Genomic DNA, 22,199 nt, shown 5'->3' with positions numbered 1-22,199 from the left:
CATTCATGGCAAGGAAAGTGACCGACAGTCCAGATTTCAATATTAGATTCACATTTAAATATGAGAGTTCATATTTAATCAACTGCTATAATTTTAATTACTCAACTTTATGTCCGCATGTCCAAAATAATTCATAAATTTAGGTCTCATTATCCTCAAACCTAGGAAATATTGTGATATGCAGGATATTGTGGATGTTAAGATAATATTTGTTATATATTTATTTATTAATTATATGTTATATATTTATTTTGTAAATATTATATCAATTTGTTCCATATAAACGCACACACATACGCGCTCCCACACACACTTGAAAAATTAATATATTAGAAAAAAATATTATCGTATTTTGTTCGTAATATCGCTTGGTGACATCTTTTATTTTAATTTATTATTATTTTTGGGAGTTTTCATTTGTATTTCTTTGTATATACAGCGACAAAGAGCATTTTACTAGGTGAACATGCTTTATTGCACGTATTTCTACTGTGAGCCTTTTTTTCTAGCAACCAATGCAGTCATACCTGCTTAGAAGCCACACTTCTGCCCCGACACCGAAGCAGACATGAGCGGCTGATTTACGCGCTCCACGAATACTGAGCGGCATCTATTTCAGAGTCGGGCCCGTATCCAAATTTGGTTATATTGCAGTATCCTCCCTTTTACCCTCAGCTGCTGCGAGTTTAGTTCATCGTAGTTCAGGCTTAAATGCCCTAATTAACAGAAGTCGCCACTGTACTATAGACTTCTCTCTCAATTATTTCATGTGCTCATGCGACACTTTACTATAATGTGTTCATGGTCGAGCTTGACCAATTTTGAAATTCGAATGCACCACCTAAACTGACAAGATTCATTTCCTTGGTTGTTAAGCGCGGTAAATTCATTGATAATTTCTTTAGAACGTTGCTGCCCCAATATATCTTTTAATAGCGCATTCTAGGCAAGGAAAGTGACCGACAGTCCAGATTTCAATATAAAATTAGCATTTAAATATGAGAGTTCATATTTAATCAACTGCTATAATTGTAATTACTCAACTTTATGTCCGGTCCAAAATAATTCATAAATTTAGGTTTCATTATCCTCAAACCTTGGAAATATTGTGATATGCAGGATATTGTGGATGTTAAGGTAATATTTGTTATATATATATTTTTTAATTATATGTTATATATTTATTTTGTAAATATTATATCAATTTGTTCCATATAACGCACACATACGCGCACCCTCACACACTTGAAAAATGTATATATTTGAAAAAAAATTATCGTATTTTGTTCGTAATATCGCTTGGTGACATCTTTTATTTTAATTTATTATTATTTTTGGGAGTTTTCATTTGTATTTCTTTGTATATACAGCGACAAAGAGCATTTTTATTTGTATAAACATTTAAAAATAATGGTATGTATAATTGTATCTTATTTATAGCATTACTTTAGTGCTCAGCAGACCTGGGACTTCACCTTATGCAGGTCCGTTTGGCTTTCGCTACCAGGCTTGACCTTATCTCAAGGTAAATAAACAACACGACCAGCAGTATTTCTTAACTGGAAAACATCAATACAAAGGAAATCAAATCAATCATGTAGACTGCGATATTCACTGCATTAAGCCACAAAAATTAAGAATTTTACAACAGATAACTATCAACAAAAAGTTATTGTATGAGGAGAGAGGACGGCCTGAACAGAACAATTGTCTGTTACCGTTCAAGTCAGCGCCATCACAACGGAGGCCTATAGCCCTATATACTGTCACCGCGCCTACATCGGCTGGCCTGCCATCGCGCCTACATCGGCTGTGCTTACAACGATGAACTTGCTTGGTCACATGGCACCCGTGGGATTCCGATACCCTTACATCCACTTAGGTTTAAGTTTTCATTATAACATATTAATAATGTGATGAGTATTACTAATTAAATTTGTTTTGCTTTTGGCTGTGCAGCGGGGAAGGGTCGGAGGAGCTACGCAACGTGATGCTGTCCGTGACCAACGCGCGCAGCCTCGAGGCGGACGGCAGCCTGGGCACCCCGCAACAGGTGCTGGTCCTTATATAATAATATAATATAAATGTATAATATAATAAACTAAATATATATATTGAATGTTGAACATTCGAAACGTTTTATTTCATAAAAATGTCATTCACTAATTTGCTTATTGTTCTCCCAGCAAGAAATTTCGTTCGACTCATTGAATGCAAATAGATTGTTAATGGAAAGCATGCTGGTCTTCAATCAAACTTGCAGAAATTAAGAACTTCTGCTTAACTATACCAATATAAATAAACGTACATATTTCTTGTAGGCATACATTTTGTTCATTTATATTATATTTATATACATATATCCGGAGCAGAGCAAGTTTAGACAAGGTTGATTAAAAAGAACGCCAGTGTCATCCAGAACTTTTTCAGAGTTTGTGTGGCTGTGTGAGGTGCAAAAGTGGGTCTAAAGTCTTAAAATCTCTCCGGATGAATGATATATTTATCTAAATATGTTTATTTGCACACATACGCATAAATAAGTTTAAAGTTTAGCTCTGCAGTTGTCTAATAATAGGTACAGCAGAATATGGTCTTGGTAGCTCATTAGCTAGCTCATTTACTCACAGGCTATATCATTACACATGCATATGCATTCTATCTGACATCATTTGTGTGTGTGGGCAAGGTTAACATTAATAACCGTTGTCATTTATAATTGATGATAATGCCAATTGATTAATGATTATTATAATTATGATTGATAATAATGATCTAGGTTGAGACGGAGCATGGGCCTATCACCATCGCGGTGGTTGGTGACACCACCAAGCCCACCATATTCACCTACCACGACCTCGGCCTCAACCACGTCACCAACTTCCAGGTGCGACCATTTTTTGATGCATGTATTTGTACGAGTGTAATCATTCATGTTTCGTACCTAGAATATATAAATTCAATAATCTGCTTTGTAGAATTTAAAATGATTTTCATTGATGGCGTATAATCTTTAAATAAATCTATATGAAGCCTCATATGCTTACATATACAATACATTTTGTCGGACGAACCCCCTCCTTTGCCAGAGGGAGGCATGGGGGGATTAATTAAATTAAAGAAAAAGAATTAAACTAAAATCAAAGTATATTAAATTAAAAAATTGAATTAAATTAAACAAAAAATAATTTGGTAATATAAATATAATGAATGTAATAAATAATTAAATAAAAAATAATTTGTTAATATAAATATAATTAATGTAAGAAATAATTAAATAAAAAATAATTTGTTTAATAAAAAATAATATGATTATATTTGATATGATATGTTACATTTTATGAAATGATAATTTGTCGCACCAGAGCTTCTTCCACCACCCCGACATGGGCCCGCTGCTGGGGAGCTTCTGCGTCGTGAGCATCAACGCCCCGGGGCAGGAGGAGGGCGCCCCCAGCCTCCCCCTGGGGTGAGTGCCCCGACCCCAGTGAATGTTGAATGTCTGGAGTGAAGGTGGGATGCATGAAGTGAATGTTGAATGTGTGGAGTGAAGGTGGGATGCATGAAGTGAATGTTGAATGTGTGGAATGAAGGTGGGATGCATGAAGTGAATGTTGAATGTGTGGAGTGAAGGTGGGATGAATGAAGTGAATGTACGAGAATGTTCGTAGATTGTGTGAAGCGAATGTGGAATGTATGAAGCGAATGTAGAATGTATGAAGTGAATGAAGAATGCGTGAATTTTGAAGAAGTTTGAAGTTATAGTTCTTGAGTGACTGCTTCTTTATCACTATCTTAAACGGTCATGAAAGGGTGTCAGTTCATTTAAAACACTGAGCATTGGAGTTTAAACTGAGTATTAATTTTAAAAACTGAGTATTAGTTCATTTAAAACGCCATAGTAGAACACGTCTATACAATTGCGTTATGCCGTGCAGCAATCCTTCCCAGCTCGTGACTTAAACATGAATGAATAAATCCCTGATGTTTACATAACCTAAAGTACGAAAAACTCTAAATTAAAATGGAGTTATTGGTGCAATGAAATAAGAATAAATTTATTTTATTCCCTAACATTGACCCCCACTAAGTGCAATTGCTAATATTGCCCTTGAAATCCTAACGACTTGCACTTTTATATTTACAGATTTAAAAAAATTATATATCCACAAGTATTTACAATACCAGAAAACGGGCTTCCGAAAATCAAACTCAACATAATACAAATTGAACGCCTCATCCCATCAAGCATATTACTGCTATAAATATTTAGTCTAAAATTGGCATCTCTAAAATCCCTGCTGACTAACGCACGAAAATGTTACGCAGTGAACAAGGTTAATTTATTATACAATATTAAATTTATATAGTTCAAAATTCACTTTACCTCATAGTGCATCTTTCACTTTACGTGAAACATTTTCTGTACCGCACAGGGACGAACATATTTATATTAACTATAAGGCTACATATCACGCTTATATGAATCATAGTAAACTATGTAGGTATAATGAAACAGACTACATCATTCAGAATGCTTACAAAAATTCCAAATGGGCTGTTAGGGGTAGACATTAATACTATGGAATTGACCTAATCTGCCAACAAAATTCACGAGGAATTTAAAAGCAAAGAAAACGCCAAGAAAATTCACCATATCGATATTGAAAACGTTTCGGAGTCCAGCTCGGAGTCCGAAAATGTTTTCAATATCGATATGGTGAATTTTCTTGGCGTTTTCTTTGCTTTTGAATTCCTTGTGAACTTGCGATATAAGCAGACTAATGATATAAGTACAAAATTCAAGAATAATATTTATCTAACATCGACAATGCCAAGGTCTTAATTTCCAATTTTCAGTAACGTATTCCATAGTTTCTTTCTGTACAGGGTATTCCGGAGCACTATCTTGCCATCAAGTATATCAATCATGCACACATTTCATTGCAAAGCAGCATCGGGCTCCATATCAGTCGCCTCTACTTCAAATTGACATTTCCTATTCGGATTAGAGCTCCCAAAACGTCGGTGCCGTGAACGATTTTTACCATCACATGCTTTGTAATCTCTGATACCCGATCTCGCGTGGCCTAATTAAATGTTCAAGCATAGTTTGAATTATACCCGCACAGACTTCACTATCAGGAGCCTTGTTCATCTCATGCAAATCAGAGACATGTTCGAGCCACCCATCATTCAGCAATCGTAAAACAATTTAAATCCGCTGTAACAAATCATCCTGGACCATCAAAAACTGTTTTAACCACAACAATAAACTATCATTTACATGGCTAGGTGAACAATCCCGACTTGGGGGAATCAGCGAGACTTGACTCGACACTTCAGGCGGGGAAATAATTGCTTCAGGCACGGGCTCTGAGTTTCGTTGGACCAGATCACCCTTATTATCCTCTACTTCCAACTGTTCAAAGCTCCAATCAAGGGTTGTGCTGTTAGCAAGACCCTTGAATCACCGTGCATTTCCGTGCGAGATAGATTCGACAACGTTCGTTGCAGAAAAATCTAGCCTTCGAGTCGTAAAATTTCTTTCTTAAATTTAAAATACACTTTGTATCTGAAACTATACTGAATAGTTATCGTCAGCCTGATTATCATCGAAGTATCTAGAAACATTTATATTAGCTGCAATACCAGAATCTTTAGAGACGCTATCCGATAAAGTTTCAACAGTCGAAGTTTAAATATTAAAATTATCCACGCGATTGAAGCCGATGCTTCTAGATCAGGCATCTTTACACAGTTTTCTAGTACATGATCATTATTATCTGGCGCGCAATAATAATTTCTAGATGAAGCAAGGTTACTCGGTGTTTCTCTAATATTTGAATCCCACGATTGATTGCATATTTGAAATGCTTTAGAAATAGAGATTGGCTGTCCCTGCTGACCAAATCTCGAGACGTTGAGGGCAGCTTCGAAAGAAATGTCCACTGCCTGGACATACGAAGCACAGTCCGAGACGCGAACGACAATTTAGACTCACGTGTCCAACACGATGACAGTATCTGCAGATGACATCTTCACTAGTTTGCTGGTGCATACGAAGATACTCAGGATCTGTGTCGAACGGTCGAGGGCATCTCTGCATGCTAATTGAGATGCACGAACCGAGATTTTCGGTTCGACGAGGAAAACTTGACGCGGCCGTTCTGCTGACATCTTCAGAGGCTCGTGCTGTACTACAAAATTCTTAACGGGTGCAAGAGCCGTGCAAACGGGGAAAAATCTGCAAATGTTGACAATTTCTTCTTCAAATTGCTGAAACACACTTCACTACGTGGTGACAAATTATTCTGAAGACTTTAAATGGTCTAGGAAGGTACTCAGGTATTCAATGTTCTCGATACTGACATTTTCCTCCTCTTGCGTGAAACGGTATTCTCTCTAACATGAGCAGTAAGTAGCCTTGGCCATGATTAACGGGCAGTCGAAACGAAAACAAGGCAAAGCCGGCAAGTATGCAAAGTACAAAATTACAGTGGCACTGTGCACGAACGTAATCATCTTGAGGTCACGGCACCACTTATGCTGGGGGACTACTTCTGTATCATTGCATCTCGATACGGTCATGAAAAGGTTTCAGTTAAGATAAAACACTAAGTATTCACACTGTATTTATTGGTGTTGCGACACACGTATCCTGCGCTGGTGTTGCAACACACGTATCCTGCGCTAGTTTGTCGACAGCACAAAGCTTGTACTTAGGTTGTAGTACTCAGTACTCAGCTAATACCTTAGTGATCTCGCCACAATTTAGGCCACGAGCCGTTAACCTTTGAAAGGTTAACCTTATGAACTTTGATCTTGCAAACGTTCTAACGTTAACCTGTCTAACGTAACCTATAAAATTTTAGCCTTTCAAACGTTGATCTTTCAAGCGTTCGAACGTCAACCTTTCACAGGTTAACCTTTCAACAGCAAAGTATTAAAGAGCGCAGGCTATTTCCTAGCCTGTTTGTCATGCCTAGTCCCTGGGAATGTCATTTCGAGACTTCCTATGTATTACACTAGTTATTTATTATTTTGGAATATTTTTCCAAAATTATTAACAATAAAAAAATAATGTAACTAATAATACTGTATAATAATTTATTGCATCGCACTATCATAAATGTACAAAGAATTGCATTAGATGGTTTAAATGAATATTGGGCCTCGGGCATAGCATCTTAGATTCTTCTTTTATATACATTTCAAATGACTATTCCTCCGCTATGTATAGGAAGTTTCTGTTCTAATTTCTGAAAACTGTTCATTTTCTCGACAGGTTTTATTTAATTTGCACCATGTGTTTCTTGAGTTACCTTAGTTTGTTGTGGAAGCATTCATGATTTGTGTAGGTTTTGTGCTTTTAGCGTTAAATGTCTTCTGACACTCAACAGCTCACGCTGTATTGCCAATATTGATTTATAAGCGATTTTTCTGGCTTCGTGATCTTGTTCCGAAAAAATTTTAAATGTGCTTTTAAGTCGCAGTGGTCTTTCCTCGACACCACCACGTCCGTTTTTCCTCGCCAGCAAATCGTCCGTTTTTCCTCGTCACAAGCACGTCCGTTTTTCTTCTCCACCAGCTCGTCCGTTTTCCTCTCCTCCATATCCGTTTTTTCTCGCCACCAACTCGTCCGTTTTTCTTCTGTAGCAAGTCGTCTGTTTTCCCTCGCCACCAAATCGTTCGTTTTTCCTCTCCGCCAAATCCATCGTTTTTCCTCTCTTCCAACAAGTCCGTTTTTCTTTTCCACCATCACGTCCGTTATTATTCTCCACCAACTCAACCGTTTTTCCTCACCAGTTGCTCGTCCGTTTTTATTCTCTACCAACTCCACCGTTTTTCCTCACCATTAGCCTGTTTGTTTTTCTTCACTAGCTCTTCCGTTTTTCCTCACCACCACCTCGTTCGTTATTCTTCTCCACCAACTCCACCGTTTTTCCTCACGACCAGTTCGTCCGTTTTTATTCTCCACCAGCACGTCTGTTTTTCCTCACCACCAACTCGTCCGTTTTTCTTTTCCACCAACTCGTCCGTTTTTCTTCTCCACCAACTCGTCCGTTTTTCTTTACCACTAGCTCGTCCGTTTTTCTTCCTGTACCAACTATACCGTTTTTCCTCACCACCAGCTCGTCCATTTTTTCCGCACCACTAAATCGTCCGTTTTTCATCGCCACCAACTTCGCCATTTTTCCCTACCACCAGCACGTCCGTTTTTCTTCTCCACCAACTCCACCGTTTTTCCTCACCACCAGCTCGTCCGTTTTTCATCACCACCAACTCGTCCGTTTTTCCTCGCCACCAACTCGTCCGTTTTTCTTCTCCACCAACTCCACCGTTTTTCCTCACCACCAGCTCGTCCATTTTTCCTCACCACCAACTCGTCCGTTTTTCCTCACCACCAACTCGTCCATTTTTCCTCACCACCAACTCGTCCGTTTTTCTTCCTGTACCAACTATACCGTTTTTCCTCACCACCAGCTCGTCTGTTTTTCTTCCTGTACCAACTATACCGTTTTTCCTCACCACTAGCTCGTCCGTTTTTCCTCACCACCAACTCGTCCGTTTTTCCTCACCACCAACTCGTCCGTTTTTCCTTACCACCAACTCGTCCGTTTTTCCTCGCCACCAGCTCGTCCGTTTTTCCTTACCACCAACTCGTCCGTTTTTCCTCGCCCGTCCGTTTTTCCTCGCCACCAGCTCGTCCGTTTTTCCTTACCACCAACTCGTCCGTTTTTCCTCGCCACCAGCTCGTCCGTTTTTCCTTACCACTAGCACGTCCGTTTTTCCTCACCACCAACTCGTCCGTTTTTCTTCCTGTACCAACTATACCGTTTTTCCTCACCACCAGCTCGTCTGTTTCTCTTCCTGTACCAACTATACCGTTTTTCTTCACCACCAACTTGTCCGTTTTTCCTCACCACCAGCACTGCCTGGTTTCGACACCCCCTATGACCAAAGCTCAACGGTCGCTCTCTGAACCTTATGTACCAACCAGGGGCGTCCACTCAAGCGGTGCAGCTCAATAGTAACACCTGTCACTCTGCCACCCGTCATCCCGACACCCGTCATCCCGACACCCGTCATCCCGACACCCGTGTCACCCCGACGCCTGTCACCCCGACGCCTGTCACCCTGAAACCTGTCACCCCGACGCCTGTCACCCCGACGCCTGTCACCCCGACGCCTGTCACCCCGACGCCTGTCACCCCGACACTTGTCCCTCTACCAGCCGCCACTCCGACACCTGCAACTCTACCACTTTCCATTCCACCAGCTGTCAACATAAGACCTGCCTCCCCTCCACCCGTCGCTCTGCTTCTTTCCCTTTCACTGGTTGCTACCTTCCATCCTCCACTTGCCACTTCACCACTCACCCCTCGACCACCTCCAACCGCCGCACTTCGTGCAACTCTACGTGCTTCTGTATCGGTTCTTACGACTTGATGGCATACGGCCAGACCCGATACGACCTCCTTAGCCAGAACACCCATTCCCACACCCTCCCCCTCACCCATAAGCCCCACGCAGCCACCATGTCCCCCAAGAAAAAGTTATGCAAGATACTCTCAAGCCACAGCTATGACGCTCTGGTAGGAGGTCGGACCAAGATCGTGATGGGGGCGGTGGCCAGGAAAGCGTCCGGGGAGTTCAGTAAGCTTGATGTGGTGCAGTTGGTGCTGCAGCAGCAATACGAGCCTCTCGTGGCCGGCACTCATAACGACGACCGTAACCCTCTTCTCTAGTGAGTTCCATTCGTGAGTCTCCTCAGTGCCCTCTTTCGTGAGTCCCCTCTGTGACCTCTTTCGTGAGTGCTCTCTGTGCTCTCTCAAGTGAGTCTTCTGCGTAATTCTTCGTGAGTCCCCTTTGTGCTCTTTTTCGTCACTATCTTCTGTGCCCTTTTCAGGAAGCCCATCTTCGCGAGTCCCTTCTGCTCTCCACGTCCCCTCTCTCGCCCTTACAAAATTTGGGTGACGCCTAGGCTTCTGCCCAGAAGTCTATACTCGGCATCAAGTTATTATGGGTATCTTAGCCACCCAATCGAAATTAGCTTTTAACCAGAATCCACTTTCCGACCGTATGGTCGCCTGAGAGTATGAGAAGGTTAACCGAGTCGAGTGAAACCGAGCGTGCAAGCTGCTCAGAGGCTGCCCTTTAAACCCTGAGCCGAGGCGGACACGTAGCGGCTGATTAGCGTGTAACCCGAGTCCTAGGCGGCACCTAATTCAGAGTCGGGTCCGCAGCCTATCAAAATTCGGGTACCGCCTAGGCTTCGGCCGTATAGTCTCTGCCACTCGGCGCAATGTTATTCTGGGCATGCTTGACCGCCCGATCGAAATCAGTTTCTGGTCAGAATCTCCTTTCCGACATTATAATCGCCTAAGAGTATGACTAGGGTCCGAGTTGAGTCATACCGAGCTAGCAAGCTGCCCAAAGGCTATCATTCAAACCGTGAGATGAAGCGGATATAGAGCAGCTGATTTACGTGCTCCCCCGAGTCCAGGGCGGCACCTAAAGTAGGGTCGCCACCGTCTCAAAATCTTGTTAAGGCATATGAATTTTTTTAGGGTCTGGGTCTGCTTCTAAATCATCTTCTGCTCAGAATCTTCTTCCCGACTTCATATGGTCATAAGAGCTATGACAGGTGTGTCCTGTGAGTATGACGAGGGTTAACCGAAGCCCAGTCATACCCGAGCTCGCAAGCTGCTTAGAGGCTGCACTTCTTGCTCGACCGAAGCAGACATGAGCGGCTGATTTACGCGCTCCCCGAGTCCTGGGCGGCACTTGTTTCAGAGTCGGGCTCGTATCAAAATTTTGTTGAAATTGGCGTTCCTCACTTGCAGCCTCAACCGCTGCGAGACGAATTCATCGGAATTCAGGCTGAAATGCTCTAATTGACAGAAGTCGTCATTGTACCATAGATTTCGCTCTCAATTCGTCTATGTGTTCATGCGACGTGGTCGAAATTGATTAATTTTGAACTTCGAATGCACAACTTAAACAGACACGATTCATTTCCGTGGTGGTTGAGCGCCGTAAATTCATTGTTTCATTACAACGTTGCTGCCTTTATATCTCTTTTTAAAATAGCAAATTCATGTCAAGGAAAGAGAAAAGCATTCAAGATTTCAATATTAAATTCGCATTGAAAAATTAGGGTAAATATTCTAATCAACTATTATAATTGCACTTAATAAACTTTATGTTCGCATGTCAAATATAATTCATAAATTTAAGCCTCGTCTCCCTAAACCTTGGAAATATTCTGATATGCAGAATACTGGGGATCTTAAGGTTATATTTTTAGAAATTTATTTATTACATTTTTACACATTTGAACTATGTAAATATTAAAAAATAAATAATAGTATAATTGAATTTTATTCATAGTATCGCCTGGTTAAATTGTTTTTATTATATTTATATTAAATTGTTTTTATTTATTTATATATCTATACCTATACAGCGACAAAAAGCCTATTTATTCATGTAAATGTTAAAAAATGAAACTTAGTACTCACTGCAGTGAGTGACAAAGAGCGCGTTTTCTCGTCGATGAAAACATGAGGTCACGGACGAACAGACGGACGGACGGACGGACAGACAGACGGACGGACGGACATGACGAGCACAATAGCGCCTGTTTTTTCATAAATAAGAAAATGCGCTAAAAATAATATTACAATTATATCTTAGTCAAATCATCACTTAGGGTGCTCAACAGACCTGATCTACCAGGCTTGATCAAATCTCAAGGTAAACACAGTATTTTTTTTACTGTAAAATTTCAATATAAAGGAAAACAAATCTTGTGATGGCGATATTCACTAATTGAAGCCACAAAAATGAAGAATTATACAACAGATAACCATTAACAAGACGTGGAAGGGAGACGACCTGAACAGAGCTTGTTTGTTATCATTTAAGTCGGCATTCCTATACCCTTACAATCACTTAGGTGTGATTATGTATTATAAAATTTTTGATGTATTAAGTGTTCATTATTCATTATAACAGTTTAATGTGATAAGTGTTAATTATTCATTACAACATATTAATGTGATAAGTGTTAATTATTCAATATAACTTATTAATGTGATAAGTGTTACTTATTCATTAGAACATAATAATGTGCTAAGTATTAATTACTAAGCTAGTATCGTTTACGCCTGAGCAGCGGGGAGGGGCCAGAGGAGCTGCGTAACGTGATGCTGTCCGTGGCCAGCGCCCGCACCCTCGTGGCCGACGGCAGCCTGGGCACCCCGCAACAGGTCACGCGTCTTGTTATTATATTGAATATATGTGTTTAATGTATATTATATAATATAATATTATTATATATTATATTATTATTATTATGTTATTATATATTATATAGATGTATAGTATAATAATATAATGTACATTCAGAATGTTGAACATGCATACGAAACATAGTATTCCATTATGTTTCGTATGTTCAACCAGGCACCCCGCAACAGGTCACTGGTTATGTTATAATATATATTATATATCTATAATATATAATATAATAGTATATATAATATAGATGCATAATGTAATATATAATATGTATGTATAATGTCATAATATATAATATATGTACATGTATAATATAAGTATATAGGTAATATATAATGTATATAACAAGAAGATGATAAATAAAACTAATTTTCTGGTCTTTAACAAAACTTGCTTAAGAGAAAAAATTCTGCCAGCCTACACTAGTATAATATAATATATATTTGAAATGTTGAACTTTTGGAACACTGTATTGCATTATTATGTTATTGAGTAACTTGCTTATTGATCTCTCAGCTAGAAATTTTGTTCAACTCTTTGGAGCGAAATAAGATTGTTAATGAAAAGCTTGCTCTGGTCTTCAATCATCCTTGTATAAATGAATAGGTTCTGCCTAGCTATACCAATATAAGTAAATGTACATATTTCTTTTAGGTATACATTTTGTTATTTTGTATACATATATATTTAAATACATATATTCAGGGCAGAGCCCTTTATTCAGACAAGGTTTGTTAAAAGAATGCCAGTCTCATCCAGAACTTTTTTTAGCAATTATGTGGTGGTGTGAGGTACAATATTGCGTTAAAAAGTCTTGAAATCTTTCCAGATGAAGAATATAGTTATTTAAATATGTATAATTGCACACATACACATAAATAAACTTGAAGTTAAGCTTCTGCAGTTGTCTAATGATTGGTACAGCAGAAGAGAGTATATAAAATTTCATATAAACGCAGGCTATATTATTATAAATGTTGTGCCAAAATCGCGGAATTGCTGATTCTATGGAATCATTAGCCAGTTAGCAGAATCTGTATAATAAGCATTTCTATAACTATATAGGAATCTCGGGTTAGGTCAGTCAGCCAAAGTTCTTTTTTTAAATATTTAAATATAAAGGAACTTAAACGAACTTGAGCTAACCTTTCATAACTTTAACTGTCGATTTGTTTTCTAACTGTAACTCTAATGTCCAATTTTCTGAATCAGGAACGAAATGTCGATTCTACAGATTCGGCAAACTGGCTGCCGATTCCATAGAATCGGCAATTCCACGATTTCTGCACGACATAAATATGTATATATACTTTCTCTCTGAAATCATTCCTCTGTCTGGGCAAGGTTAACATTAATAACAGTTTTATTTATCATTGATGATAATGTTATTGATGATTATAATGATTGGTAATAATGCTGTAGGTTGAGACGGAGCATGGACCCATCACCATCGCGGTGGTTGGTGACACCACCAAGCCCACCATATTCACCTACCACGACCTCGGCCTCAACCACGTCACCAACTTCCAGGTGACACCACTTCTTGATCCATTCATTCCTATGAGTGTAATCATTCACTTTTTTTGCCTGGAATATACGAGTTCAATAATCTGTATTGTAAGATATAAAATGATTATCATGGAAGATTATTTTTAAATATCTATATGAAGATATATTTTATATATCTATAGATATATATAGATATATCTCTATAGATTAGATATAGATATATTTGTATATATCTATATGAAGCTTCAAATGTCATATATATGATGCATTTTATCTGATGGTATCCTCATGAATAATAAATAATAATTTTTTACTGGGAAATAGTATAATTATTATATGTGATATAAAATATATTAGGTATATAACATAATGATTTATTTATTAAGAAATAGTATTATTACTATTATATTTAAATGAAATATTATACTTTATAATGTAATAATTTCTTTATTAGTAAATAATATACTGGTAATTATTATATTTTCTATTAAATATAATTCATAACATAAGAACATGTCGGGCCAGAGTTTCTTCCACTACCCCTACATTCGATATGAAATATTATACTTTATAACATAACAATAATTTCTTTACTATAAAATAAAATAATTATTATATATGATATAAAATAATATATAACAAAACAACATGTCCCCCCAGAGTTTCTTCCACTACCCCGACATGCGCTCCCCCGACATTTGATATTAAATATTATACTTTATAACATAATAATAATTTCTTTACTATAAAATAATATAATGATTATATATGATATAAAAAAATATATATATAACAACATGCCCCCCAGAGTTTCTTCCACTACCCCGACATGCGGCCGCTGCTGGGGAGCTTCTGCGTGGTGAGCATCAACGCCCCGGGGCAGGAGGAGGGGGCCCCCAGCCTCCCCCAGGGGTGAGTGCCTCGAGCCTGGGGGGTGTGGGGTGAATAAGGGAAATGAATGTGGGGTGTGTGGGGTGAAGGTGGGAAGTGAGTGTGGGATGTGGGGTGAAGGTGGGATGTGAATGTGGGGTGTGTGCCTCAAGCCTGCGGGATGTGGGGTGTGGGAAGGGAATGTAGAATGTAAAAAGTAAATGTAAAATGTAAAAAGTGAATGTGGAATGTTGTTGTGACAAGAAAGATGATGTTCTAGTGATTCATTCAATGATCGAGGAGCTCAACAGTCAAGCAAGTTATCAATATTGTGGGTAACTCAACTAGAATTAATGGTTATCCTGGTGCCATGTATAACACGTGCCCAGGTACCCCACCATGTATAACACGTGCCCAGGTACCCCACCATGTATAACACGTGCCCCACGTGCCCAGGTACCCCACCATGTATAACACGTGCCCAGGTACCCCACCATGTATAACACGTGCCCGCGTGCCCAGGTACGTGTACCCCACCATGGACGAGCTGGCGGGCACGGTAGAGCGGGTCCGGGCCCACCTCAACGTGCGCAGCTTCATCGGCCTCGGCGTGGGCCTGGGCGCCAACGTGCTGACCCGCTACAGCCTGACCCACCCGCAAAATGTGGGTCAATGTTATACTTACCTGACCCGCTACAGCCTGACCCACCCGCAAAATGTGGGTCAATGTTATACTTACCTGACCCACCTCTGCTTCTTATATTACCTACTTAATATTTACGTCATAAACTGAATATTTTATATACGAGCTCTCCGTGTTTCAAGTTATTTGAAGTTAGCCCTAAAAAGAAACGTTTTCTAAAGTTAGTTTCACAGAAAACGGAATTGACTTCGGCCCAAACTACGTTATTTTTTTAACGAATTTTGTAAGGATTATAATCATTCAAGCGATGGATGTTATGATGAGTAATTTTAATGATAATTTAAATAGATAGGGTAATTATTAGTTTATAAGTTGTCAATAGTAATATGAATGCATAGCCAATTGATATTTATTGAGATGTCAAATGTTAATATAAATTCGTAGGATAATTACAATTGATAATGCTTTATAACCAAGGGACGTTTTGCTTTACAAAAATAATTGTTACAAAAATTTACAAAAAATAATTAATTATTATAATATAATGTTATTATATAACATATAATATAAATTCTTACTTAATATAAATTCATGGGGTAATTACAATTGAAAATACCGACTTGCCGTGGAACGTTTTGCTTTACAAAAAATAATTATTATGTTATAAGATTATCTCATTATATAACATTGTAATATTGTATAATGATATACCTATATAGGGTATATTTTAATGGGGTCAATTTATAATGTTATAATGGTTTACCATATAGGGTATATTACGAAATTGTCAATAGGTGTATAAGCTTCTATGAACAAGGCACGAAATGGAAAAGAATTGGCGACAGGCCACATCAGGCCTACGCTTCAGCGCCGACATCACTATGTTATGTTATGTTAATGGGTTACCATACAAGATATATTATAATGGTGGTAATATATAATATATAATGACTTACTATTTAATTATTATAATGTTGTCAGCATATAAGCTATAATGGTTTACTTACTTTACTATATAAGGTATATTATAATGTTGTCGGCATATAAGCTATAATGGTTTACTATATAAGGTATATTATAATAATAAAATAGAGATTTGGGTTCTAAAATCACAAAAATCATGCATGTAAATAAGAAAAGTATTGTTGCCTGGCCTGAGTTAATAATTTCAATTCAATCAATTACAATTACAAATATCGTAATTTAAATTAAAATGAGCACATTATAACTTCGGGCGTCAGTTACACCAATAGCGAAGCATTAGTTGCTTCACGACAACGCATTTGTCCTGGAGGCACGTGTACGCGCCTCCAGACTTAGCATATAGTATTCCTACCTGAACCTGAAGACAGGGATTCATTGACTATGTTCGTGAAGGACAAGTAAGACACCATCAGTCTCGAGAACTTATCTTGATACGGGGTGGTAATACATGAGAGTTACAGTACGGGGTGGTAATACAAGAGTGATACAGTACAGTATTATGGGGTGCATGGTAATACAAGAGTGATACAGTACAGTATACGGGGTGGTAATACAAGAGTTATACAGTACAGTATACGGGGTGGTAATACAAGAGTGATACAGTACAGTATGCGGGGTGGTTATACGTGAGAGATACAATACAGTATACGGGGTGGTAATACAAGAGTGATACAGTATAGTATACGAGGTGGTTATACGTGAGAGATACAATACAGTATACGGGGTGGTTATACGTGAGATACAATACAGGTATAGGCTAAGAAGTCGACCGTTAGGTCGGAGTAGCTCTAACGCGAGTTACATTGCTGCGTGCATGTCAGTTACTAGGGGCCTTACTAAGGATCCCAGCCCTTTTATAGACTTAGTACCTCCGTCCACCAGGATATTGTCTTCGTGACACATATGCTGTATAAGCTGTCGACTCAGCGTCTGAGACAAGCTCTCAGTGTCACAGTGGACTCATAGCTAACTCGGTCTGCTGGTAAACACATGAGGATTTGTATCCACAAACTACTCTCGGACACTACGAGGGGGCAGTGGGTCTAATGCTATTCGTACGGCGTGCAGGTGAAGAACCGCACGAAATATAATATAATACGACATAATATGATATAAAAAACGGCATTTTGACAAAGGGCTTCTCAAATAGGTTTGCTTGATTCGCTTCAGTGTTCACATAGAAAATGTACCAATAAATTAAAAATGATAGATTGAATGTCTAGTACATTATAGTTTTATTTTAACATTCGACACTATATAATTTTTCAATATTCTATTTTATTTGGAAATTATCCTAAAAAATTTCACTCATTAAAAGTTGTTTGTAGTCAAAACATTGTTATAGCTTAATTATGTCTGAGTTTTTTTTTTTGCTACACCGTTTCACAAAATGAATGAATTATACCATTAGAGAAAAAAATATACATAAAATATCTAGTTGAACTACAGAAAATTATATTCCAATTCAGGTCTTGTCGTAACTCAGGGGTGGGCGAGTGGTTGAGATGATCAAAATTTGAGCAATGAGTTGTGGGTTCGCAACCTGCAAGCAGTAAAAATTCTAGCTGAGATCGGGAAGGTTATTCCGATATCCAATCTTACACTTCTACACATAAGTGTATATAATGAAAGCGGTTTCAGTGTTTATTAGGCCGTTTTAAATGTCGACTATCCTAAACATTGCGAACATTCACATTTTGTTGCAGTCTCGAACACGCAACTCACTGCTTCAATTTTGCTTTGCTTAACCGCCCGGCTTCATTGCTGATTCTGGCCCTAAACTGTCGCAGTTAGCTGAGATCGAACCCGTACCTCACTACCACAATCTTGGTACTCTGAGATATAGCCACTGGGCCACCCTGTTTAAATATATTTTTATATGCTGATATCTTTTTTGTTGTCCAGGAGAGAGCGGGTCGTAGAAGGAAGACATCACGGGGAAAAATGTGCCTAAAATCGAACGCTACATCGCAGAGCAAATTACAGCCAAGATGCTGGACTTGAAATTTTCCTACGAGTGATGTTTTAGAATAGGTTTAATGATAACAATGGAAATTAAATCACAATTTATTTAATTAGGATCAACTGATCTAATATAACTTTGTTTCGGGTGATCGGGAGGTTAAGGTTTGGGGTGCCCTTTGGGGGGGCGTGGGGTGCCCTTTGGGGGGGCGTGGGGTGCTATGGAAGGGGCGGGAGGTGTCCTTTGTGGAGGCGTGGGGTTCAGGGTTTGGGGGCGTGGGCAGTGCCCTTTGTGATGCATGGCAGGTGATCTCTGCAGGTGGTCTCTGGGTTGAGATGTGGGCTTATGAGAACGGGGGCCCTGTCGTGCCCTTTGTTGGGTGGAGTGATGCCCCTCGTAAAGTTCTAAGTGTCCTTTGTTGTGAGCAGTTCTCTAACCCCCAGTCCCCCTAACACCCCACTCTCTCTCTCTCTTTTTTTCTCTCTCTCTGACCCCAGTCTAATTAAACTATGTTAAATTTTACGTAGTGATGAAGCTATGCTTGATATAGATATATGGTCGCGGGAATATGTATTTATCGTGTATTAAACTCTAAAACCGTATTCAAACCCGTATCTTTCAGAGCTTCATGTTCTTAATTACTTGACTGTCAGGTTGGTTCCCTAAATTGCTTTCCGAGTGGTACAAAGAACGCGATGAGGTTCTCCTAAGAGTCAATGACGAATTGACAAAAGGACAATTGAAAACACATGTATTATCTCAAACTTCATATAATAAAATGCAAGATATCCTACACCTAGTTGCTAGGAACGGTGAGAATGACGAGCACACTGGCCTACCTGTTAATTGAAAACCTATCTTATACAGAGCTGGGCCTGAGAAGACAGTACTCGACAATTTCTAACAGGCCTTGAATCGCTGATTGAAACTGACACAGCGAGACTAAACAAAGGTGGCTACACAGAAATGCTAGGCTGCAATAAATTTCCACATTGCTACATCACCGAGGGTTGAGGAGGAAGCAGAGTCTGGACCAAACGTGATGATATTTTTTGACGCGGCTGCACGGGGATGATTCTCGAGTCCAGGGAAGTAGATTCCGAACTAACTTCGTAGCTGGCTGGGGTTCTCGGTCTTATGTCGTCTGATCTCGTAGCGTGGTTTTCAATCCTCAGCAAAATCGGTTCACTCGTCGAATGATCTTACGTCGTAAGCACTGTTCCGACCTTCGTCTGGTCGCGTCGCCCAAAAGAGACAAATACCACGACCTTTCAGTGCGACCGACTGACACGACTGCCCGTACCCGATTGCCCGCGGTTCCCTGCTCTGCCCTTATATACGCCGGTATCGCGCACGTACGAGACGGCTCGAGCTCATCCCCTAAATTCGAATTCTCCACTCCTAATATATTCTTATTCCAGATCAAGTTCCCCTAATACTCCCAGTCCCCCACTAACCCCCTTGTCCCCCCCAGGGGGCGCGTATGGTGCGCTGTAACGTCCTCAACATCACCAGCAACTACAGCCCCCACTAACCCCCTTGTCCCCCCCAGGGGGCGCGTATGGTGCGCTGTAACGTCCTCAACATCACCAGCAACTACAGCCCCCACTAACCCCCTTGTCCCCCCCAGGGGGCGCGTATGGTGCGCTGTAACGTCCTCAACATCACCAGCAACTACAGCCCCCACTAACCCCCTTGTCCCCCCCAGGGGGCGCGTATGGTGCGCTGTAACGTCCTCAACATCACCAGCAACTACAGCCCCCACTAACCCCCTTGTCCCCCCCAGGGGGCGCGTATGGTGCGCTGTAACGTCCTCAACATCACCAGCAACTACAGCCCCCACTAACCNCGGAGATATGGGAGGTGGGGACGAGGGTAGGTGAAGGTGAGGGTAGAGGGAGGTGGGGGGAGGAAATACGGGGGAGATATGGGTGGGGGTGAGGGTAGTGTGAAGGTAGGGAGAGAGAGGATGGAGGACGATGGTGTAGGGAAGGAAGGCGATGGAGTGATGTAACGGCTTGGTGATGAGTGTTGCAGGATGATGTGTGATGTGTGGCCAAGAGCGGCAAGCGTGGCCTGGGACTGCTCCGTCCCTAACACCTGCTTAAGAGACTAGGATATTTGTTGTACGATGTTTGTGTATACAGTAGGTACTGTTGAGTTTCTCTTAGTATTATGATGTATGTGCCGTTTACTATGATGTGTTTACTGTATACTATGATGTCTGTACAATGTACTATGATGTCTGTCCAATGTACAAAGATTTATGTAGCATGACGTGCACCACAGATCCAGGACTGCGGGTTGGTGCTGGAGGAGCAGCCCGGCAAGGTGATGGAGGCGCTGCGTTTGTTCCTGCAGGGCCAAGGCTATGGTGGGTGCCGCCTTCTTTACTCAAGCTTTATACCCGCCGAGCATATGACGGGGAAATAACGTTACGTTTATTCAACGTTATTTCCACGTCATTTTAACGTTATGACGTGCAAATAACGTTTATTTAATGTCATTTCCTGTATTCACGTTATGACGTGCAAATAACGTTTATTTAACGTTGTTTTAACGTCATTTCCTGTATTTACGTTATAACGTGCAAATAACGTTTATTTAACGTCATTTTAACGGTATTTTAACGTTATTTTAACGTCACTTTACTGTATTCACGTAATTGGGTGTTGCATAACTAAATAGGTGTTGCTTGGTGACACTAGTGCCGGTGTTTAGTGCCTTGAAGAGTCTTCCTTGGTGCCGTCACCCTACTTTATTGTATTCATTATATTAACACAATGTATAATAACCGTCTTATAAAAGATTTAGTGACTGATTAGAGATTGAGGGACTGATTAGAGATTTAGTGACTGATTAGAGATTGAAGGACTGATTAGAGATTGAAGGACTGATTAGAGATTGAGGGACTGATTAGAGATTGAGGGACTGATTAAAGATTGAGGGACTGATTAGAGATTGAAGGACTGATTAGAGATTGAAGGACTGATTAGAGATTGAAGGACTGATTAGAGATTGAAGGACTGATTAGAGATTGAAGGACTGATTAGAGATTGAGGGACTGATTAGAGATTGAGGGACTGATTAGAGATTGAGGGACTGATTAGAGATTGAGGGACTGATTAGAGATTGAGGGACTGATTAGAGATTGAGGGACTGATTAGAGATTGAGGGACTGATTAGAGATTGAGGGACTGATTAGAGATTTAGCGACTGATTGGAGATTTAGCGACTGATTGGAGATTTAGCGACTGATTGGAGATTTAGCGACTGATTGGAGATTTAGCGACTGATTGGAGATTTAGCGACTGATTGGATATTAGCAACTTTAAAAAGGATTTGGCTTTAAATCTTAGAAGCTTTAACGAGAAGAGGATAAATTGAGATGAGGGTAGATGAAGATATCACCGAGGAAGACTCTTTGAAGTCCCCCACTGTTGGGGTGGACGCCTGCTGCTTCGTGGGTGTCTGTTACGCCGTGGCTATCCTGTTGTTCCCCCAGCATCCTTTTGTTCCCCCACTTATTCAATCATACTCAGGCCCACGTCCTGCTACTGCAATTATTCAACTATATAAAATATATAGTTCAACTATATAAAATATATAGTTCAACTATATAAAATATAAAAGTGCTTGTGCACAGGGGCAGTAGAGGTCGATACTATAACTTTCTAATGCCAACATTATTATCCTAAAAATATTTGGATTCTGGTTCGATTCAGCATTAAGTGCCGCCCGAGACTCGGGGATGCACCTAAATCAGCCGCTAATTTCCTCTTCGGCCGGGCCTTAAGTTCAGCCAACCTTTTCACTTTTTCAGGACACACTTGTCATACTCTCAGGACACACTTGTCATACTCTCAGGACACACTTGTCATACTCTCAGGACACACTTGTCATACTCTCAGGACACACTTGTCA

The 22,199-nt window shown here is 39.9% G+C and overlaps 2 protein-coding genes across 2 annotated transcripts in view; both read left to right on the top strand.

The window, feature by feature from the left end:
- Positions 1-8,698: 8,698 nt before the first annotated feature.
- The window catches only part of LOC108675174, a 17,000-nt gene continuing 3,499 nt past the window's right edge, over positions 8,699-22,199 (top strand). The window contains exons 1-6 of the mRNA XM_047879838.1: positions 8,699-9,748; positions 12,182-12,275; positions 13,729-13,836; positions 14,624-14,727; positions 15,208-15,349; positions 20,565-20,649. Coding sequence (XP_047735794.1) covers positions 9,450-9,748; positions 12,182-12,275; positions 13,729-13,836; positions 14,624-14,727; positions 15,208-15,349; positions 20,565-20,649 — 832 coding nt within the window. The 5' untranslated portion in view covers positions 8,699-9,449. The remainder of the gene's footprint in view (positions 9,749-12,181; positions 12,276-13,728; positions 13,837-14,623; positions 14,728-15,207; positions 15,350-20,564; positions 20,650-22,199) is intronic.
- Positions 8,989-9,450, top strand: LOC125177663 (proline-rich receptor-like protein kinase PERK2). The gene has a single exon (XM_047879833.1). It carries the CDS (start codon positions 8,989-8,991, stop codon positions 9,448-9,450), a length of 462 nt encoding a protein of 153 aa, XP_047735789.1.

This window comes from Hyalella azteca, unplaced genomic scaffold (genome assembly GCF_000764305.2).
Source record: "Hyalella azteca isolate HAZT.00-mixed unplaced genomic scaffold, Hazt_2.0.2 contig3942, whole genome shotgun sequence".
In the NCBI taxonomy this organism is placed as follows: domain Eukaryota; kingdom Metazoa; phylum Arthropoda; class Malacostraca; order Amphipoda; family Hyalellidae; genus Hyalella; species Hyalella azteca.
Note: the sequence above shows the minus strand (reverse complement) of the source record. Positions and strands in the feature narration are given on the sequence as shown.

What these genes read in the sequence shown, in the direction of transcription:
- LOC125177663 (XM_047879833.1), top strand. Translation starts at nt 8,989, where the DNA reads ATGTACCAACCAGGGGCGTCCACTCAAGCGGTGCAGCTCAATAGTAAC.